Source organism: Lynx canadensis, chromosome B1 (genome assembly GCF_007474595.2).
Source record: "Lynx canadensis isolate LIC74 chromosome B1, mLynCan4.pri.v2, whole genome shotgun sequence".
Classification (NCBI taxonomy): domain Eukaryota; kingdom Metazoa; phylum Chordata; class Mammalia; order Carnivora; family Felidae; genus Lynx; species Lynx canadensis.
Window position 1 is genome coordinate 83,505,580 of NC_044306.2, and position 24,500 is coordinate 83,530,079.

The 24,500-nt window shown below is 33.3% G+C and overlaps 1 protein-coding gene across 1 annotated transcript in view; it reads right to left on the reverse strand.

Annotated features, from left to right (window-relative positions):
* Window positions 1–2,256: 2,256 nt before the first annotated feature.
* The window catches only part of USP38 (ubiquitin specific peptidase 38), a 33,881-nt gene continuing 11,637 nt past the window's right edge, over window positions 2,257–24,500 (reverse strand). Inside the window, exons 4-10 of the mRNA XM_030313010.1 lie at window positions 24,193–24,294; window positions 20,192–20,350; window positions 16,416–16,609; window positions 13,728–13,821; window positions 11,277–11,383; window positions 8,798–10,151; window positions 2,257–3,902 (exon numbers count right to left, since the gene is read on the reverse strand). Coding sequence (XP_030168870.1) covers window positions 3,741–3,902; window positions 8,798–10,151; window positions 11,277–11,383; window positions 13,728–13,821; window positions 16,416–16,609; window positions 20,192–20,350; window positions 24,193–24,294 — 2,172 coding nt within the window. The 3' untranslated portion in view covers window positions 2,257–3,740. The remainder of the gene's footprint in view (window positions 3,903–8,797; window positions 10,152–11,276; window positions 11,384–13,727; window positions 13,822–16,415; window positions 16,610–20,191; window positions 20,351–24,192; window positions 24,295–24,500) is intronic.

Consider the following 24,500-nt stretch of genomic DNA (forward strand, 5'->3'; position numbering starts at 1 on the left):
TGAATGCAAGGTTGAAAACTGATCTAGCTAGGGACAATTTTTTCATCTCTCTGAAATTCAAAGGCTGTGTGTTTGTGTGTGTGTGTGTGTGTGTGTGTGTCTAGCACACAAAGCAAAATGTGAAAACATGAGATCTATTACGAGAAAAACAACTGCAGGCCATAACTGACACTGAGGAGTGCTGGCAACACACTTGGCTGACTTCTTAGATTCTGTTTTCAATGTCAAATCCACACTGGTTATATAACATTGGGGCTAAAGGTTTTACATAACAAATCCCTTTGAATTTGTAAAACCCAGATTGTTGATTTTATAAAAATCTTTATTTCATTTCTTTAAAAATTATTTCTATAGCAATTTCTTTACAAGATACCTTTTTTATAAAGCCCTGTTTACTTTATATCTTTGTTTTTTAAATCCCCCATTCATTTTGAGATTCTAAAAAGAACTCTATAAAAAAATTAATGTAAAATGAAATAAGGCTAACACTATGATGGAAAGTGACGGTTTGGTAAATACTTAAGAATGTATATATATGGAGCAACTTCTATTTTAAATTTATTTTTTAAGTTTCATTGAGATAATTTTTAATTTAAATTTGCTAGCTGTTGTACTTTAGCTTCTTAGATTACATTACCCAAGTTATTAACCTTACTTCTCCAGATGACGTTACTGAGTTGTTAATAGAAGTCAGCTAATACTTCCTAGTAAGTTTTTATAAAATGTGAATAACTTATCCTTCTTTACTTTAGTAATAGTTTTAGAAATCTAAACTCATTAGCAGAGGATGAAAGGATATAGAAAGTATAGCATTCATATGAAAAAAGATACCACACATAAGTGTGCAGTATTATTTCTTCTGAAACAATCACTTAAAAAGCTCTTTGTATAGAGTATATTATGTGAAGTGCACAATCTCAGGAAAAAGATATACTGAGAATTAAGAACTGTAACAACGTATATGACATCAAAATGGTAATTTCCATTAAGATTTGAATACTAGACAGACTGTGCCAATTTTGTTTTTCTTCAACTGTCCTGCACACTCAAGAAGCATTCAGAAAGCTTTTAAAGAGGAAGTATACAAAAAGACAACTACTTTTGTAAATAAACGTTACCATAAAAAGAACAAAACTAATTGAAGATTTAGATGAGCTTACAACTTAGTTTTTAAATATTTTTTGTTCTTTCTAGATATGAGTTAATAATAGGCTTTTGGAACCTGTTACAAGGACTCCCAATACCTCTAGACATCATGAGGGATCTTTATTTCTACATCCAAAAGATTCTTCTGGAATCTTAAGGTATGGAGACAAAAGTCAGATCTCTAGCCCAATGTTGCTTTGTTTCTGATTATTTAGCGAGAAGAGAGGTGGAGATAGAATTTGCAAGAGGAAGAAGAAAGCACAAGGGTTAGGAAAATGGGAAATGGAGCTTCTGGTTATTCTGGTTTCAATTTCAGCAAATGATTAATGTTATTATATTTTTAATCTTAAAAGTCTTTAATTTCAAGTCTTTGGTACTGGTATGAAATTATCATCTGCATAGTCCCAGTATTCTTATATAACTAAAATTTATATCTTAAAAAATTTTTTTAATGTTTTATCTATTTGAGAGAGAGAGGGATAGAGAGGGAGGGAGAAGGAGGGAGAGGGAGGGAGAGCGGGAAAGAGGGAGAGGGGAGAGGGGAGAGGGGGGAGAGAGGGGGAGAGAGAGAGAGAGAGAGAGAGAGAGAGAGAGAGAATGAGCAGGGGAAGCACAGAAAGAGAGGGAGACACACAATCTGAAGCAGACTCCAGGCTCTGAGTTGTCAGCATGGAGTCCGACGCGGGGCTTGAACTCACAAACAAATCATGACCTGAGCCGAAGCCGGACGCTTAACCAACTGAACCACCCAGCCGCCCCTAAAATTTTATCTTTTTCTCATTTTGAAAATTCTATATTACCTTGACACATAAAATCCTTGAATTGTTTGGTATTCATAAATAAAATCATGTGTAGGTCTGTCTTTAAGAAAGTTCCTAGAAGTAGCTGAGCCCAGTATTAATACAGCAAGTATTAAATGACCTCACCAATTTCAATAAATACTAACACTGATTAATCATTAATAAATCATTCATTAGCCAGTGGATAACTGAACACATAGGGTAGCTTAGGAATTCACTATTAAGATAAGAGGAAGCTCACAGGAAAGACAGTGTGATAAAAATTTGTCTGTTTCATTCATTTATAGAAAAGACAAATCTCAACAAATGCTGCAAAGAAGGTCCAATTTTAATCCAATCAGGTTTCCTAATTTTCCTGGTGACTGGAAACAAGTTAGAAGTGGGACATAGTGGAATGAAGATGAGGAGTTCTGCTTTTAACTACCCCATTAAAAGCTTGGGAAAAAGATAAACTCCAAATCACCAAAGAACAGTCTTTCCTTAAAATGTTTTCAAAATAAATGAGACCAATTTCAGAACAATGACTGTACAATCATGGATAAGTTAAAAACCTTTAGGAAAGGGGACAACTGGGATAACTCTTGAATATGTACAATCAAGACCCAGGAGAACTGACTTGTTTCCCATTCCCTGGTAAAAGAAAATGTGGGATAGTAGGGTCTGACATTTTACCGTTTTATCTGAAACTATGAGACAGAAACAACTGTGCAAAACACAAGATTCAAATGGAAAAAAAAAAAAACCAAATGTACAACTCTAGAAATATGCAATTGATGTTTAATAATCTGAAGATTAACAAAATCAAAGATTTTTTACTTGACTAGGTTCATTTCCTCTGAATTCTTCTAAATTATTAAAAATAATCTATCACACTTACTGATTTAGAACCATCAGATTTTACTTCAGGAAAATCTAATACCTTTCAAAAAGTTATAATTTTAATGTTAACACAAAAAATTACTTCCTAACATTTCATTTTTAAAAAACTTTTCCGCAGCCAAAGATTCCTATTTTTGAATTACAGTACTGCAAGGCACATACAGAACTCACCTCCTTCAAAACACAGAGAAGATATACTCCCTGAAATAGAATTTTAAAATCCTTAAACAATTAGAAACACTACAAAGTTAGCAATTTTTAGGTAAAAATGTTGTTTCTACAGGATCATGCACCTTTCTTAAAATCAATTCAGCATATATGTATAAATAATCCTTTTTTAAAACATTTGTACTTGAAATGCAGATACAGTGATGCTGAGGACAGCACTAAAGAAAAACCTGAAAAGTACTATAGATAAATTTTATGTTATTGCCTTCATTAGAGACTGTATTATCTTTAGCATTTTAAGAGATCTGAATTTAATAATGGGGTAATATGCAGGAAACAAAATTTTTTCCATCATTTCTAGCATCAATTCTTTTATAAAAGAGGCTAAATGAGTTATACTTTTTGTTTAGTAAAACTGAGAATGAGATCATTTAAATGCCTCTACTAAATTTAATGCAGCTTAATTAGGGACCAGGTACATACTTTCCTCTGAAAATTTTTGGTCAAGCACGTCTAACCATAAAAGTAAATGGAATTTTAAGAGGTAGTTTTTTTTTTCCCATGATGCATCTGTTAATAAATGTATTGTCAAGAAAATAAAGACAAGCACTGAGTGTGTTTTCCTAAAGTAAAAGGGTCTAATGAAAAGAAAAATAAAAGATAGGTATGATATTTGTTACAATCTGACATTTTAACAGTCATAGTAATAGATGTTTTGTGACCAGTGCATTTTGGATTCTCTCAGGATTAAAATACGAGTCTGCCAACAGTATTAAATCCTCCTCCACCCCCTCCACCAGTTGGTCCACAGCTTCCTGGTGGGTCATTGTCATCAAATCCATTGGGCCGAAATGAACATGAGGCAGATGCAGCTTGTAGGGCCCGGGCACGAGCGTTCAACTCTTGTTCCTAAATTTAAAAAGAATTTTTATAAAATTAAAACCCTAAACACAGTGGATGAGTATATCATCTACATACATTTTAAAACTGACTTAATCCTTAATAAGCATCCCTTAAATTTCAGTATTTTAAAAAATATTGACTATATTAATCCCTGTCAAATCTTACTAAAGTACATAATCACAGATGGAACAAATAAGAATGCAAAATCCTGGGGTAACTCTACAGAATGACAGATCCTAAAGGCCATTCTGTTCAATACCTCAGTTTGCAGAAGAGAAAACTGAAGCCCCACATCCTAAAATTCCTCTTTGGAAATATTAGTGTTCTTGCAAATACTCATCAACACATATGGGAATAGATTTCCTTTCTAATATACTGAATGTAGAATTTAAAGGTTATGACGTTGGATTATCTACTCTTTATCAAGTGGGGCTATTTTGTAAGTGGGTGATAAAAGGTATAAATAATGAAAAACGGCTGAATGTTTCCTACCCTTAGAATACTTCTCAGTAAATAAAAGTAATATTTCAATAACATTCTTAAAGAAAATGGAGCCTATCTTCTTACAGTATTACTTAAAACTTTTCCCTACCAGTATCAGAACTTTCATCAGGAACCAGTCATACTCATTTATGTGCCAGACACATATTAGGTGCTCAGTAAATATTAATGATCATAGATTAGAACACTATTAGCTACTTAGCCTCAAAAGAAGCAAATGTAAATAAATAATGGCAAATTCATTTGGCAAGGTGTCAAACCACATTCTATAACTGGTATAAACTCCTTGGAAAAAAAACACAAAATATTCTGGCATATGCCCATTTTTCTGGGAAACGGTCTATAACTTTCAAATGAAGTCAATGTCAATAAGGTCTAGAAGACACTCTTAATGTGTTAGGCATAATCATCCTGAAGAACTTAAAAATACATTTAACAGTAATCACGAAAACTATACTATTTCCAATTTTCAAATAAGCCCAGTTACTTTGCTCCAACTGGCAAGGTAGTGTTATAGTTTTTAGCTACTTTTTTTAGTTAACTGTTCTCTCCTCTTCACAAGATGCCCAATTTTTTATTATGGAGTAAACCACCAGGCTTACTTGGACATCTATTTTTCACATTATGAACCCCTAATTTCTCAGTAGCATATAGCAACAGCTGTGTGATTCCCAACAGAAAAAATGATAAAGAATCACATACTTTTATAGCTGAATTTGACCTTACATAAAAAATCCTTGTAACAGAATGGTCTAATTAACCAGTCTCTGGCAGGGCTTAGACAGGCTTTTAAAACTTAATTTGTAAGATACTTCTCAAAAACCTTTTTTTTTTTTTTTCCTTTCCATTTACTGTGCTGGTTCCTCTGTATAATGTTTTTCAAGAGACAGTTTATTTTTTAATCTGTAAAAATAAAATAAGAATTTTAAATAGAATAAAATTTTTAGTTTTACAGATAGAAAAAAGCTATGGATATGTAAGAAATAGATACAAAATAAGAAACAAAATCCTCATTGCTCTAGCTCTATAACCTACTGAAGTATCCAAACAAGCAATGAAAATCTGACTCTGTGTCTAAGATCTGGTTTCAGATATAGATCATGTTCCCTAATGAAATAAATAAAACTGAATATGCAAGGTAGAGTTCAAGAAGTTCTGCTCCCAAAAGATAAGGCAAATTTCATTAAAAAGTAATCCCACCCCCCCAGAAGTAGTGTTAAAGGACATACATAATACAAAATTAACTTCATTGCTTCTGAGACACATGAAAACTCTATTATATTTCAAGACAGAGATTCCCAAGGAAGGGATATTCCTTTTTTGCTTTCTTATCTACTTATATAAATACATAGCTCACAGACAAAAATGTAGGATATTCTGTTTTCAGAAAATAAGCTTAATGGATAGAAGCAGGGAAAACTGCCTTTCATTTTCTTTTAATATAGATGTGAGCATTGTGTGACATTGTGACATTGTATGTAAAAAAAAATATGATTCTCATAGCATCTAGAATTTATATTCCAATTTTACATCAGGTATTAAAATCAGTTATTTCAGTAGTGGACTATCGGCTTGGAGTTAGTTACTGTTGCTTTGGGACAAATAACGTTCAGAATATTTAGATCTCTCACTCAAGTAACTATGTTAACATTACAACAATCCATCTTTTATCTTTCTTTAAACTACACATATATATTACATATACTCTTCTGTATGTACAATAAAGAAAAATACTAAGACATTAAGCTACCATGTCCTCTAAAGAAACAGGAAAGAAACCAAACAGGAAAGGACAGAAGCTCTGTCTGTAGTTGATGCGGGACATGTGGGGATAGCTGGTGATCTTCTCAGTGCCGTGCTGGTGCTACTTTCACAATCTTTGTCTCACTGGATCCTAAACAAAAGCATAATTTTTATAGTCCAGACACTAAAATAATAGAGATACTCCTTATGGAAGTTGGACTGAAGGGAAAGAAAGAAAGAAAGAAAAAAGCCCTTCCCCAAATTTACTTTGAGATCCACAATCTGTACTGCTATCCTATGTGTACACACAGGCTATGACACACACAGAAAATGGTTTGGTCATACAGGATTTTTTGCCCAGGCTTTTCAAAACTACTCATCTCACCAAGTTTCTTTCTAACACATGTCAATCTAGATGTGATTTTAGTAAAATTTAAAAATGGAATCCCAAAAAGAGCTTGTTAAAATGATACAAGATGAATTTCTAATGTAATGTGAAAAACTAGAAAAGTAGCTACCCTGATATGTACTAAATTGGTAAATTCATTTGCAGTACTACTTAGTAGCAAAGGAACTCAAAATGTCCACTCCACATCCTTACTTTACTTAGACTGGATTAAATTTTTATAATTGTTTTACAAATAGGTATAAAGCTGTATCTTAAAACTAACATATTCTTGACACAGCAATCTATTTTAAAGCATTATTACTATGAAATGAGAGCAGACTTTGAACTATATCTCAAAAATGTAAAAAAAAAAAATAAGAACAAAACCATATATATACACGTTCCACGTGTTCAAAACAACATAGTCTCTTAACACAAACTTAAAATACTAGGATGGTTCAGTTAAATAGTATGAGTAGTGAGAACCATCACAATTCAAATCAGCACAAATCAATTACATGATTGTATTTAAAAGCAAATAAGACAAATATAAATGTTTAAGTTTCTAAATAAGAGTTGAGTATTTATAATTTGCTTTAAAAAGGTACTTTGGTAATAAGCTTTGACTTAATAGCCTGTCTTAATACTGGAACATAAAAATCTTAATGTAAGATTTGGCAGTAACATTTTTACATTAAACAACTTGCCAATTTGAGACTTAACGATGGAATTTAGAACAATTGCAAACACTGAAAAACTGAATTAACAAAGTACATAATAGTTTCCTTTATACTGACATAAAGGCCTTAAAACAATAATGAAAAGAATGGCTCCTCACACTCAGATATTGTAAATATTGTAATGGGGTAAATAGTAAGAATAAGAAAATCATTTAGAGGTAGGCTGTAATGAAGCAGTTGTTATGGTTATAAGAGTTTTTGGCAATCCAATCACAGAAACAGAGCAGTTCCTCATCTTTTTAAAACCCATGTCCCCCCTTTGATAAATACGCTATTTTACTCAATCATTGATAAATAATCTGCATATTGCTATAAATCAAGATTGCACTGAGTCTTATTTTCTACATTTTAAATTACAGAAAATTCCTATTCCAACCTAACCCTCTTGCCCTTACTCCTATTCTCTAATCTTCAAGAATCATGACTATTAATATCTAGTGCTTATTTGAAATCTAGCAAGAAGGATAGGGTTGAATACATTCTATTACCTTGATCATAAGCCTTCTGACTGGATGTAATAATCTTTGGTGGTAAATCAGGCTTAATAAATATTCTGAGTTTCTAATTTTTTTCTGTGAAATGTATTATTTTTGTGTTACTCTAGAACATTGCCATACTCATTTAACAATGTATCATGTATCATTATTTGAATATTTTATAATGCAGTCAATCTGAAGACCTTTGAGAAAACTTTCCTCTCAAAATAAATACTATAGTGACCCAATTCTTCTCTTACTCCATCTGTATTTTTCAGCTTTCTGAGTTTCAAACACAAGATTTTTAGAGCTTACTTATGTAAACTCATAAAATCACTTGGACTACCCAATGAATATACCTACAATTTCACTGATAATTTAGTTTTGGTCCTTATGCTGGTAACAAGTTGGCAGGTTTCAAAGAAAAACACTTGCAGCAAGGTCTTTATTAACTTTTAAGTAGTAAAATCACTAACTTCCTGCAAAAAGTATATTTGTAAATAAGTTCAGCTCACATGAAATGTTTGTTCCATGGCTTTTATACACTAATTATTCTATTATCTTCTTGGTTTTATGGCTTAAGTCTTTAAAGAATACAAATACCTTTTTTTACATATTCTACCTTGCAGTGTCTTTTATCTTACTCACCCGAATGTTAATAATTACCCTTAAAATATTTATACAATAGTCTAGAAGGAGTAAATACCAAACAGTAGTTGTTTCCCCCTGGTAGGTAGGATTGAAGGGAAGAGGGAACTTCCTATATTTCAGTATGGAATGATTTTACAATGATCACATCTTTTGTAAATTAAAGACAAGTGAGGTCCTTCACACTGCATCTAATTGCAACTATTCATAATTAATTCATAACATTAGAAAGCAAGATAATTTATATAGGCTGGACCCATTTCACATAAACCCAGACTCAAACTTCAGAATTACTACTCTGTAAATTCCTTGAAAATGTCTAAGTTGGGTTTTAAAATTAGGGCACTCATTTCACCACTGTCAATTGCTTCACCACAAATGATAAAGCGTATGTTTCCAACTTACCTGTAAATATAGTTTATTGTCTTTTGTTATAGCATCCATAAGTTCTTTCTGTAGAGGTGGGTCGCCATTTACCCAGAGTCCACTGGTTGAATTGTTACCACTTAAACTATTAGTGCTACTCTGTTTTTTATACAAAAGCACATAAGCTGTGTCCTTTGGAAACCTACTCGTAATTTTCTGCACTGACTGAAATGAAGTAAATGTCACTCTGCTGTCATTAAATAAAAACCATTCTTTTGACATTTCCTTATTTTCTAAATCTTGTTCAATAACTGCACTGGGACTATTTCTCCCGAGTAAATGACTCTGGGAGGACGCTAATGCCAGAGTTTCAGACTGGTGGCACATCTGGTATGAGGACTCTGTACCCGTGATGTTTCTGGCATAAGAATAGTAATGCCCACTTTCAGAGGAGATACCAGAGTGAACGACAACAGAACTTAACAGATACGGCACCAATCTGGAGCAGCAAGCTTCTTCAGTTCCAGAAGACTTTAATTTTTTAGCTAGGTTCTCACTAATATCAGTGAAGTCAACATCTATCGACCAACTTTCTGACAATGAAGAGAAAGTAGTTCTTTTAACTGGCAACTCCAAAACCAGTGGCAGGGACACGTTGTCTAAGATTTTTCTTCTCACATGATACTTCTGATCATATGAAAATCTCAGGAGAGTTAGAATAAGGTATTCAGGCTCCTCTGTGATTTGCATAGTTTTCTCGGCATTCTGCAGAGAGGCACAGTTTTCACAATAATACTGGTTGTCGCCAGTAAGAATCTCTGGAGCCAAAAAATAATTTAGTAAGTCGGTGACTGAAGGTGTGCTTCCACCTCCCGGTCTCTGAGGTACATCTTTATTAACAAGAATCTTGCTAGATTCATGAGGGACAGAAGTGTTATCAGTACAGCAAAACTCATCAGGAGGACTGCGTGACATTCTTTCATTCACAGCCGAATCACAAACAAAGGCAGCTGTTGCTGGACTATAAACTCCTGGTTCTTCTGAAGGTATACTGGCTTGCATTAGATCGCCATCTTGTGTATTGGGTGATGATGCTGCATCTTGAAAAGATAAATTTTCGATAGAAGAGGAAGGACAAAAGGCCAGTGAAAGATCAGTAAAGGCTTCCACTTTTTGTGAGGTACTCCTGCAGTTCAAACAACATATGTGAGTTCGTAGTTTTCCTCCAAACATTTTTTCTATTAAAGTCTTCTCACCCTCACTTGTGCAAGGGCTCTCTGTTAGTACAGCTGCCTTGCTCGCCACTTCCTGGAAAGAAGTTTCATTGCACCCCAGACTTGAAGGAGGCTTGTGTGAGGACTGAACTTGCAAGATCTTTTCTTCTTCATGTAGCCTGTAGGAGAGTATATCATTATATAGCTACTTCACTTAAGTTTAAATGTCACTTATTTAAAAATATTGGGGCCTTATATAAACAGCCAAATTATTTTCATCAAATGTAATGCTGAATGTAAAAAATCAAGTTTCTCCTCTTTCAATCAATAGGACCACTGAATAGTTTGAGAATGTAGATTACAAGTTAGGGGTTATCACTACCTTATATTCTCATACTTTCTTTAGTAAATTATATATGCCTATTATTTATCTTCTGTATCTTTGTCTGCCTGACATCTCATAGAAAGCCTGGAATAAAGAAACCACTCAACATGTCCTTACCTGAATCAACAGAAGATTGCATATGTTGAGTTCAACTAACTTTACTAGTCATTTATGTAACAGAAGGAAGGCAATCACAAAGAGAAGGAAAAAGATATAGGTTTTATTAACTAAGTGGTAAGGAGACCATTAAATATACCAAACCCATCTAAATATGAACTGGTCTAAAGGAGCAAATATTAAATTTTTTGGTCTCAGGACCCCTTTATACTCCTAAAAGTAATTGAGGAACCCAAGAGCTTTCATTCGTGTGGTTATATCCACCAGTATTTACTGTATTCAAAAGCTGAGAATAAAAGTAATATTTAAAAACAATAATAAAGCCATTACATGTTAATAATATTATGAAAAAGTTATATTTTCTAAAACCAAAAAATTTAGTGAGAAGAATGGCATTGTTTTATATTTTGCAAATATTTCAAGTATCTGGCTTAATAGAAGGCAGCTGGATCCTTGTATCATTCAATCTATTGTGATATGTTGTTCTGGATGAAGCATATGAAGAAAATCTGGCCTCAATTACAGATCTACAGATACAGAGTTAGAAGGGAAGACCCTTGAAAATGTTTGATGAACCCACAGGAGGTCTTTGTACTACACTATGAGAACAGCTGTTCCAAAGTAAGAAAATCAACAAAAGAAACCAAATTAAAAACAAAAGAACACTTAAATACATACAATGAATGCAAGGTATTTTAAAGATTAACACTTGAAATATATTTTTAAAGGCAAAACCAATATGCTATAGAAATAATCTGTTATGAAAGAAAATTTAAATCATAACTTTAAAAATGCTTTTTACCTGTCTAGCAGAAACCTGAGGTATTCAGAACAGTCTTGCTGTGATCTGGGGGTAAACCATGGAGGTCTGGAAGCCTCAAAGAACACCCGAGGTGCATATGCTTCTCTCTTTTGATATCAGTAGAGAAAATACAAGGAAGTGATTCTCACACCATGAATCAAATAACTGAAATCTTAATATAGGTTTAATAAAATTACACTGTGCTTAACCTTACTACAAAGTGCTACAACTAAATTTAGGTAATCTTCAGCCACAACTTCTCATTCTGCAGGTAAGAATTATCATCTAAAGAAACATGTGACTTGCCCAAGGTCATACAGCTAAATTAGTGCCAGAGGGAGCCAATTAGAACCCAGATCTCTCGAACACTTAATATAATGTTACTGGCATTATCCCTCCTATGACAGTCATGTGCTTGAGTTCATAATTTTTTGAAAAACCAAATTTGAAAAAGACATGTTAATATCTATATATAATTATATATCTATATATAAATATATCCAATATATATTTTGGATAAAGTAATAAGGTGAAAACTCTACAGGGCCATGCATATCTACTTTGGGTGAAAATTTCTTTGACCAGGTACACATTTCATAAATGTACAGAATGTAAGCACTATGTTTAGGGTCCTTGTTGATTTTATTTTTTTAGCATGGAGTTTAGTGAAATGGTTGCTCATGGACTTTGTAGCAATCTTGGTTCAAATCCTAGATTCTGTGACAACAAAAAGGAATTAAAAGGGCATCTGAAAAGATGTGATTATAACTTGAAACTTTAGAATTCTGACATTTTGAATGTATGTGGTATATAGCAGAGTCCTCAGTTAAGAAAAAACTTATCAAAGTATGCGTATTGATAGTATTTTGAAGGAACGAACTTTAGCATACTGACTGAACATGAGTTCTAGAGTCATTTAGTTCACATCCCCACTTGTCACTTGTTAGCATGACCTTGAAAAGCATGTGACATAAACTCACTTCCTTCATCTATAAAACAAGGATACTATCTATCTTATTACCTCATAGATGGTTTTTGAGGATTAAGAGATAATACATGTAAACTACTTTGCACAGAAGCTAGGCAAATTTAAATGCTCATTATATGTTAGCTTTATCAACTAAAAAAAAAAAAAAAGCCTTTTCAATTATATAGGGCAATCTACCTACCTAAAATAATCCTTGTTGGCTTGCTATCAGACAGGGTCTCAACTGTGACAGAACTTTAATTAGGTTCTCTTGTGTGTTCTTTCTTCTTTTCTAGGGAACATGGAACCCTCCTATGGTGTTTTCTAACAACTCTGGTTTAATAATGTAATACAGTACACAAAATAGTATATGTAATGTATTTACATCTACATATACACAGATATATGTCATATACGATATGCAGTAAATGTAGACTAGTGATAAAGCAAATATATGTCAATTTACTTGGAAAAATACTATTTGCCAGTTGGAGGGTAGAGATTTCATCTCCCTTGGTCCTGAGATGTTAAATTTAATTTGTGAACATACTTCCCTCAGAAAGTGAATAAAATTATTTCCGAGTATATTGCTACTTATAGGCCATCACTCATATGTTAATTTTTTTCCATTTAAAAAGTTATACTTGAGCTATTCCATAGCTTGTAGATAGGAAACAAGGCATTCTTATCAACTCGTCCCACCAATCTTGAAGCTATCTTTCTGCCTCTACCTACCTACTCCTTTAGACCTCTGTGAAACTAACATAATCAGAGCAACACCAGGAAATAATATACATCATTTATAAATGATATATATGTATCATTCATATGTATTGCTCAAAACTTAAAGTTCCTTGAGCATAAGGATTCCTCTTTGAATACTTATCAGACTCCATATTGTGTCTCTCAAAAATGTCTATTGAATGAATGTTTATTATATGTGACTTTCTTGCCAGTAGCATAAATTCACTTCCTTGGATTAATGTGTGGATATAAAAGATCATCTTAAAATTTTAGGCCCTAGAACATAACAGATGAAGTTGTTTATCCATTAAATTCTAGAGCTTAACATTTTGGACATAGTGAGAAGGTACATATTATTAGAAACAGGAGAAAATGAAGCCAATGTACCATAAAATTATTTTAATTGTTCATTGTTATGAAAAATATATCCATTTAGTATCTATAACCTATTAAATATGCATTTAAAAAGACTTATGTAGAAGCTTATTTATTGGATAGAAAATCAGATTTTATCTATAATAATTAGAACAAAGGGTCAGTATAATATTCATCTACAAGAATGGAAAACAGGAGGAAGAAATAAAAACTTCGATCATATCGTGATTTTAGGCAGGATCTCTTTAGTATATCTAAGTGGATTTAATATATGTTAAATGGTCACATATGTATTAAAAAGATTCACCAAGTTTGGAACAATGTGCAAGGAAGTTAACATATATATAACTACACACACAACTCACCTGTGTATGGGCCAAAAAGGCAAAAAGATGCTGTAATTTTTTCATTAATGAATTGCACCCATTTAGATTTAAAGATAATACTTGCCTCCTGAAACTGAAAGAAAATAAAACATAGTGATTTTTGTACACATGTGTACACACACACGCATTTATTAAAAGCTAAAAGGAAGTTAGTTCAAGAACTTATCCTCAAAGTAAAATTTGATTCATTTGATGGCCCTTCACTTAGCAAAGTTACTACTTACAATGAAGTGAAGAAGGAAGGGAAGAATGACAATAAATTAACAGTTACTATGGGACTGGGCAATGGCCCATGTACTGTTGTAAATTATTCCTATTTTCTGGATTAGCAAATAGAAATGAATTACGGTATCAGTTAATAACTTAAATTCTTTCATACCAGCATGAAATAAAAAAAATGTGTTGTCAACAAAACATACTGTAAAGTTAGAGTTATTTAATGGGTGTGGTACAACTACAGGGTGGGAAAAGGAGAAATTATTCAAAAAAGGTAACAGAAACAATTGGGTATCCATTTTGAAAAAAGTGGAATTAGATAAAATTTTACATTATTACAAATGCCACAGAGGAATAATGAGCTAAATGTGAAATACAAAACTACGGAAGTACTTAAAAGGAAAAAAAAGGGGGGGGGAATGGAGAAGGGGAAGACTTCTTATAATTCAGACCCCACAAATGAGAAATAACTGATCTCGCTGTATAAAACAAAAACTATAAATGAAACACTCTACAAATTTGAATCACACTGATACGAAGAGAGAATGTGATGAAAGACTATCATCCAGAGTACATATAAATCAATATGAAAAAGAAAAAGACCCAAAAGAAACGTGCACAAAATTAAAGAATAGGTTATTCAGAAAACAAACACAAATGAACAAAGAAAAATAGGGAGGGAAAACTCTGTAATGGTCAGCGATGTGGCAAATTAAAGCAAAAAGACATTTTTCCCCCAATTAGAAAATATTTCAAAGACTAATTATATCAAGTACTGCTAAAGGTATGGGGTCACAGGTACAATTATATATTAGTATGCAAGTTCAAATGCCATAGTCTTTCTGGAGAGCAATTTGGCAAACCCTATTCAAAGCAAATCCTATACATCTGCACAAGAGCAGAGAGATGTTAATTATGAGTAAAATAACTTAATATTCACCAATAGGAGTATGGTCAAATAAAATATACAGTACATCTATTTATTCAGAATGACAGTTCTGTCACTACCCTATCACGGGAATACTTCCAACTGGAATCATTAAAAGATAAAAGCAAGTGCTGGGAAAAAGCATATAAATAGGATTATGAATATTTTTTAAAAAACATTTTAAAAATAAGATTATAAGTATTTAAAAAAACTTTTTTTAAATAGCATTTGTTCTTCTTCCAGATAAAATCTTATAACTGTAAAAAAATGGTCTGAAATGATGCACACAAAACTGCTAACAAATGACCTTTGGGGATGGGAATTTTTTTTCATGTCTAATTTTTATTTTATACACTTCCAAATTTAATTTTTTAAACCACAAAGAATTTACATTATTACCAAAGGAATAAAATATACTATCTGCCTTTTCTTAGACAGTATCATAGTATCATACAAAAAGATGATACTCTTTGAAGCTCTTTGAATTGCTGTTCCTGGTTATAATTGCTTTGGGTCTCTCCTTTCACTATCCTCTGTAAAATGAGACGGCAGGCCTAGATGACCTCTGGTGGTGAGATACAGATTTGAATTTAGTTTCATGCATAGTATTACTTGTGAGGAAGAGTATACATTTTTTTTTTTTAATTAAAAATTTCAAATACAAACAAATTAAAAAAATAAAAGAAAACACTAAGCCAAACAAAAAAACACCTTAGTGTTGGTAGTAGATTCTGGGGCCAGAAAATAAACCTAACTCTTCATCTTTTAGTTTGTGATTCCTCTAGGTAGGCATAAAAACTTACAAAGGCTTGGAACTCAATTGGTAAAGATCTGTGGTCAAGTTCCATAAATACTCTATTGGTACTGAAGAGAAAAATTTAACCAAGTTTTTGCCTTTTGGGAAATTTTATCATTATTTTGTACCTTTACAGATAGCACTCACATAGCTAACAACCTCTGATTTCCTATTTGCTTGGCTGCAAAAGAAAGTGAATTTGAAAGTAAATCTGTACGAGGACAAAGATATACATTTATACATTTGTTTATTATTTATCAACTTGAGGTGGGAAATAGAGCTTAAACCTCTTTAGCAGCAATGAAGAAGTTATTAATCTGATAAACAGCAAAATACCTACAAGCAGGAAAAACTAAACATAACTCCCTTAAAAGACATATAGGTTAAAAATACACTGTCTTACAGGATAATAATAAATTAGTACTTGAGGACACTTAAACTCTTTGGAATATGCTCACTTAATCCCTGTTATACTAAAAAATATCATCATTCAGAATATTCTAAATGCAATACATAATATAAATGTAAAGTAGAATTTATATAAGTTAACATTTAATAGTTCCTGAGCACTAAGAGCAATTTCATTTCTGAGTAAGGCAATTATATAAAAATATTAAAATTTCTGCCATTTATAAGAAATAATGTGAAGACAAACCCATTATCTTACATTTCATCACTATGTATCAATTTCTAGAGTTAAAAAAAAAATGTTCAAATTTAAACTTACTCTGTGGCCATAAACAATGCTTGTATAACACTGTTCATATAACATGTATTTCCTAGATTAATGAGGCCAGTTTTCCCAGTTTCAGATTTTCCAGAAAGTCTAGACAAGCAAGATGCCAAAGAATTGGATTGAGAAGTCCAGGCACTTTGATTGAGAATTAATTTAATCTTCTCTTCACTGGGCTTAGGAAAATCCTGTAGATCATAAAGAGGAGAAATAGTTTAAAAATATAAACCATTTTTGTTAACACCATAAAGAAGATTCTTCTGCTGACATTTAACCTTTCTTTCCTTCCACTTATTTTTTTTTTTAATTTTATTTTTTAAAATTTACATCCAAATTAGTTAGCATATAGTGAAACAATGATTTCAGGAGTAGATCCTTTAATGCCCCTTACCTATTTAGCCCATCCCCCCCTTCCACAACCCCTCCAGTAACCCTCAGTTTTTTCTCCATGTTTATGAGTCTCGTCTGTTTTGTCCCCTCTCCCTGTTTTTATATTTTTTTTCCCTTCCCTTATGTTCATCTGTTATGTCTCTTAAAGTCCTCATATGAGTGAAGTCATATGATTTTTGTCTTTCTCTAATTTCACTTAGCATAATACCCTCCAGTTCCATCCACGTAGTTGCAAATGGCAAGATTTCATTCTTTTTGATTGCCAAGTAATGCTCCATTGTATAGGTATACCACCTCTTCTTTATCCATTCATCCACTGATGGACATCTGGGCTCTCTCCAATAGTTTGGCTATTGTTGATAGTGCTGCTATAAACATGGGGGTGCATGTGTCCCTTCGAAACAGCACACCTGTATCCCGTGGATAAATGCCTAGTAGTGCAATTGCTGGGTCGTAGGGTAGTTCTATTTTTAGTTTTTTGAGGAAGCTCCATACTGTTTTCCAGAGTGGCTGCACCAGCTTGCATTCCCACCAACAATACAAAAGAGATCCTCTTTCTCTGCATCCTCGCCAACATCTGTTGTTGCCTGAGTTGTTAATGTTAGCCATTCTGACAGGTGTAAGGTGGTATCTCATTGTGGTTTTGATTTGTATTTCCCGGATGATGAGTGATGTTGAGCACTTTTTCATGTGTTGGTTGGCCATCTGGATGTCTTCCTTGGAGACGTGTCTATTCATGTCTTTTACCCATTTCTTCACTGGATTATTTGTTTTTTGGCAGAAGCTTTTTATTTTGAATTTTTTTAAATTTTATTTTATTTTTGAGAGACAGAGACAGAGTGTGAGCAGGGGAGGGGCAGAGAGAGACAGAGACAGAGACAGAGACAGAGACAGAGACACACACAGAATCTGAAGCAGGCTCCAGGCTCTGAGCTGTTAGCACAGAGCCTGACACGGGGCTTGAACCCACAAACTGCGAGATCATGACCTGAGCCGAAGTTGGATGCTTAACTGACTGAGCCACCCAGGCGCCCCATCTTTCACTTACTTACTTTTGAAATCACCTATAGAACTTGACCAGTCATCAAAAAATTACATTATTTTACATGGAAAAAATAACTGTGTCCTAAAATAAACATATACATCCTGAGGGTAGAATTTATTAAGTTGAGGAATATTCAAGAACAAGGAATTCATGGGGCGCCTGGGTGGCGCAGTCGGTTAAGCGTCCGACTTCAGCCAGGTCACGATCTCACGGTCCGTGAGTTCGAGCCCCGCGTCGGGCTCTGGGCTGATGGCTCAGAGCCTGGAGCCTGTTCCCGATTCTGTGTCTCCCTCTCTCTCTGCCCCTCCCCCGTTCATGCTCTGTCTCTCTCTGTCCCCCAAAAAAAAAATAAATAAACGTTGAAAAAAAAAAATTTAAGAACAAGGAATTCAAATCACATTTGAACTATTTGTGTTTCCAATTTGTCAGAAGAATGTTTCAAAATAAAACTTTGAGATCAAGGTATACTGTAGTGCTATTCAAAGGCAACAGAACACGGACTTAACACATAATTGAATAAATAATTTGCTTTCAAATTTTCTAGTAAAAATAAAAAATATCTCTTTTTCATTCACTAATATTTATTCAATATTAACCCTTAGAAATAAAAGCTCAAAGTAATCTGCGCATGAAAAATGAAAATCATCTAAGCACAATGACCGCTGACTTTGAAAAATAAAACTCAATGTCGTGTTTAACAATATAGAAAATTATTACAAGATACAGATTCTTTTATGTGCTCTGTGACATATGAGATACAATTTTAAATCAAAGTGAATTCAAGCACGAATAGAACAATGGAGAATAATGAAAGTTGGTAACATCATTCAACCTTTTTTGGACTGCTATTACCATCTGGTACTTAGACCTTAGCAAACAAACATTTTCTGAAAGAATTTTAATCTCTTGATTTTCTTGCTATTGTTGCCAGCTAATAGAAAAGTGCTTCCCTTGGGTTTAGAGTGAGAACCTTGCTTCTTCTGAGCCTAGTTCAGTTATCAGAATTCTCAATATGTAAACCACTGAAAAATAACAAACAGCAAGAGGTTTCATCTATGGACACAGAAAGACATCGTAGAAAGACATTAACATTACTATTGAATCTATGATAAAAAGCTCCTTTACACAAAGACATATATAAATATCAAAGTGCCATACCAGCGGTATACATTAATTGTGCAAGTATCTTGTGTTCTGGGTTCAACCAAAATCAATTTGACTTCACCCATATAGTAAAAAGAATAAGCTTTGCATTCATTTCAGATACAGAAGAAGTAATAAAGATAATGAGATTTATCTTGTATTGAAGATCTCAAAATTTAACATTTCAAAAAAAACGTTACTAACACAACTGATTTCTAATAACTTCTGATTAGTTCTGGCTGAGGTAAGTTCTCCAATTCTTTTGCTATACCCTGATCATGCAGTAAGTTTACTGAGTAAAGTGTACACATTGTGACCCATTCTTTAAGACAAACAGAATCAGTGCTTTTTAGGTCTAATAACTATACAAAGTTAAAAAAGGAGGGTAAGTTCACTAATAACTCAAGTAAAGATTCTATAAAATACGGATATTCGTGAATAGTCCACAGCAAAAATGGAATAAAAACAGGTAAGGAAACAAAGTCAAATATTTTATTAAACTGCCTTTCTGGATTCTAAGATATTCTTAATGTATTTTAAGATGTATTAAATGTATTAATGTATTCTGGTATTGGAATACAATGGTGATGTATGTATTTACATAATGTAGCATTTCTTTTTACACTTGATCTTTGCCAAAAGTCTGAGAAGCGATCGTGTGCCATTTCTTTTTAAACAAATTTCCCCAAGAGTTGTTATAAAATTTTTTTACGTTTATTTATTTATTTTGAGGAGACACAGAGAGAGAGAGAATGAGAGAGATGGGAGTAGAAAGAGAGGGAGAGAGACAGAATCCCAAGCAGGCTCTGCAGTGTTAGCACAGAGCCCAATGCAGGACTTGACCTCACGAACCCGTGAGATCATGCATGACCTGAGCCAAAATCAAGAGTTGGACGCTTAACTGACTGAGCCACTTAGGTGCCCCACAGGCTGTTACAAATTTAAAGATATGCCTCATAATTGATGGCATTGTAGAGCTAAAGAAACATGGTTATTAACTCAGATTAGTTACAGCAAGTAAGAGATTACTTCCTAAATATTAATGAATCCTGATTCCAATTACATTTTTCAAACAAAATGCATATTATATAGAATAGTAAATTGAATAGCTGGTTATAGAAATCTTTCACTACATTCATCTATCACATCATGGTCTGCAGCTGTATAAATACTGGTGCAACTACCATCATACCTTTATTGCTTCCAGAATAGGTTCGTAGAGATCTGGAAATCCAGAATAATGATACATCATACACTGTATCAATTCTGTTAACTGCACTAAGAAGGCTGTACTGGAAGGCAGACCATCGCTTTTGAAGGAGTGAACCAAATTAACTACATGAGGAACAATCTGAAGAGAAAAAAGACAAACATTCTTCAATTTATACAAATTGGCAACAAATTCTCTAGCCTACAAATGGAATGCAAATGTTACATGATCAGCAAATACTTTTCTGTATGTTCAGTCACAGCCTTTTTCTAAAAAAGCCAAGAAGTTAAAAATTTCGAGTATCAAGGTAAATCTAGTTTCAAAGTCACATAATTTTAATTCCACGAGACCCCTCTCCTCATCCTTATGCTCCATCTAAAACAAACTAAGGTACAAAATAGAAGGCTTAGTCACTCCTGCCATTCTGAAAAATGCCTTAAGTTGAAAAATGTTAGGATTATTATATTTACCAGATTGTTTACAATAGAAACAAATTTTTAAAAGATAAACTGAGAATTAGCTTAAGGGCTCCATCTAGTGTGAACTTTAGATTTTTCACTTGAAAGAATTAAATGCTGTATATACTTTGCACATTAAAGTCTACTTCAAGAAAGTAAAGTAACTAAAATTACAGCTCAGGCTATAGGATTACCTTTCTTTTAGATAAGCAAATAAATGATGTCTTATGTTAGCATGGTTATCCTTATTAACAACTGCCATTCTCCACCTCCAAAAATAGGAGATGGTTCTAAAAGGGAATCAGAAATTTCTAAGAAACTGGGGTTAAAAATAAAAGGGAAATCTAGAATGCTCATTGCTCAAAAACACACAGAAAACAGCATTGATAATAAGCACAAGAGTGTCCATTCATTATAAAATTAGGCTAAAGTCAATACACTGCCATTACGTATTCAAGATGATATTAACAAATAAACCCTGTTTTGCTTAAATGGTTCATTCCATTAGTACAGTGGTATCCTTGTTCCAACTAATTATTAATTATAATCTATTACTATACATTTATACTTCATATGTAAAAGGTATCTAAGAATATTATGTTCTATTTCTAAAACAATTTTTTGGTTGCCTAGTTGTAATAAAAGTGAAGTTAAAGTTTTATGGTCTCCAAATGGCAAATTATAGCAGTATCACAATCAACTTTCTTTCCTTCCTCCTAAAAAGAACAATCATATTCTTAAATTAACGCTGCTATTCTCTTTTTGCTCTGATTCTATGCTGGAGATCTTAAAATTACATTTTAGCTTTTGCACTACCTTCTTTAATCTTACCTCCATCAAAGGTATTAATTTGACCACGAAACCATCAGTTACTAATGAGTTCACTCTGCTGCTATTATCTCTACATTTCTACACAAAGCTGAGTTATAATTTTGCTCCATAAGGCCATTTCTATCAGATACTCTCTTGCTAAAATAGTCAGAAATCCAAAATTATTTTGTTTCCTCACAGGTGAAAAGAAAGAGAGAGAGAGAAGTGGAAGAGAAGAAGAGAAAATAACTAAAAAAATGATTATTTATTTCCAAATCTTCCAAAAGCCTTCCTAGTGTAGATCTGGTCTTTGCAATCAGGTAATACAGTTGTCTGCTATACATCCTATATGGTTAAAATTATCACTGACATAGAAATGAGACTAAGTTTTTCATAGGCATAGATATATATGTGCAAGCAGGCTGTTACCTTCTAAATGCTTGGAAGTTGATATTTTTTGAATGAGAAAACCTAAATATTTGTCAACATTACTGTAATACTCATTAAACTTAAGTTACTATTTGAGACAATGTATATAACTTATTAGAAGCTTTGATATTTTTCTTTTGTATAAATTTCTTTCCACTTATAAAAAGCATAAGAAAAGTAATTTGATCTATAAATACACACATTATAACATCAATCTTGGTTTGCTCTAAAATAGTATAAACAGGGGCGCCTGGGTGGCGCAGTCGGTTACGCGTCCGACTTCAGCCAGGTCACGATCTCGCGGTCCGTGAGTTCGAGCCCCGCGTCGGGCTCTGGGCTGATGGCTCAGAGCCTGGAGCCTGTTTCCGATTCTGTGTCTCCCTCTCTCTCTGCCCCTCCCCCGTTCATGCTCTGTCTCTCTCTGTCCCAAAAATAAATAAAAAACGTTGAAAAAAAATTTAAAATAGTATAAACAGGTAATGTAATGAAGAGTGATGGTGATTCCAGATTATTGCTTATACTTAACAACTTCTAAACCTGAATCCTTCACTGAATTAGTTATAGCTGATTTAACTACCACATGATTTAACTACCACTAGATGCTCAAGTTCATTTTAGTTGAGTAGCTGGTCTGGCTATACAAATATACATATATATGTATGTATATATACATATACCATGCTTATAGTATGGAAGCAATAATTAGATATCAGTTTTTAGAATTTACTAAGCCAGATGACAACTTTTAATTTCAGATCTAATGATTTCTTAAATAAATGATTTCATATTTCAATAAGCTAAATATTTCAGTCAACCATTTTTTTTAAACTATATTTTTTTTCAGAATATAAAAGAAATACAACAATATGGAGTATCTTCCATCTTTTAAAAAACTGTGAACAAAGAAATGGGTTTAGAGTATGGCATAAATGACTAATCAGACAGATTAAGAAATGTCCTCAGTTTGAGGAGCAATAAACATTAGAATGGATGACTAAGTTATGTTAGAGAATCTCCTTTCCAGAAATTCTGAAAAGAAAGCTTTTCTCAATTGGCCTACATGATTGTGCCTGAAGAGACACAAATAACTGATGTTCTTTACCTTGTTAAACTTTGCTAGTTCACCTGATGTATTAGCTCAAGTTTTGAGCTTTGCTTGTATAACCAGCAGATATAAGGTTACTGGTTGATGGTCAAGATCACCAATTAAACAATTAACTAGAAATTCTCACTAGACTCTGCTAGTATACCTGCTATATTAGCTTAAGTTTTGAGTTTTGTTTGTGTAACAAATATAAGGTTACTGGCTGATGGTCAACATCACCAATTAGGCAATTAACTGTAGAAATTCTTGGAATAACACAACCTAAGTGACAATGCATAATGTAATTACTTGTTGGTAAGGTTTACTTTCTACAAAGCCTGCAGATTTTCCTTCAGTGGCAGTGAGGCACTGAGCAGCCTATGCATGTATATGGTTCTCGGAGGTAGTTAGTTATATTTCTAGCTAACAATGAACAACTGGGATTCAGCACTTATTCATCAGTCTCCTTTGAATCTGCTTGTAGTGGGTCCGCATTCCTAAGATTTTTACATTGTGGCTGGATTGATAATGAGGTTCTAGTCCTATAAAACCGAGGATCAGACCCTGGAGGAAGCAAGTAACCAGATAAAGCACTGCCTTTCTGTGATGTGCTAGATAGATAAGTGGACAGGTTCTTTGAATAACATTTTATCATTTCCACCTGTAATAACTGATAATCAAATAACTGAAATCAGATCAAATCAAAACCAGTGATGGTAGCTCATTAAAAGTGGTAGGATTCCAGATATATTTTAAAGGTGGAGTCAACAGGATTTGTAGGTTATACGCTGGGAGAGAATGAAGTCTTAGTTCTGGGGCTATAAAACAATTGATGTTTTCACGTTTCTGAAATTCTAGGGCAGTCAGTGGTTTTAAACCATTTTTCTTCTTCTACACTGTTCATACATGAAACAGACAACCATCAGTGATGTGGACATGTGACATCTCTCGTGTACAACAATAACTTTCAGTTGCTGGTAGTGGTTGCAAGTGGAGCAGTTTTGGTGAGACTCAGACATTCCAGAAATATATTCTTTGGAGGGAAATCCCATCACCTCAATTTTCTAAGAAATCATAAAGCTACAAGAAAATAGATTCAGGACTAACTTACGATCTTTTGACTACATGTAAATGTGACTCAATATTAAACTAAAATTTTAAAACAAAGCTTTTCAATGTAGAAAGCTTGTGTCCCAACTTACCAAATGGAACGCTTCTGGAGAATGCTGAAAACTAAGCAGCATATGTGAAAGAACTGCAAGAGCACCAGGTCTCACAAGAGGAAACCAAAGTCGATTAAAAACCTTCAAAAAAGATAAGACATCCATCTTAAAGAGTTTGTAGGGAAATCATTAACCCAGTCAGCGGTTATTTTCCTTGGACCAAAAATACGTACCTGAGTACCCCCTTTCTGGAAAGTCCTATCATAACATGTTATTAAACTCTGGGAGAGAGAAAGGTGGGAGATAACAACATGACTGACATCAAGGGAATGCAGTGGCCTAAATAA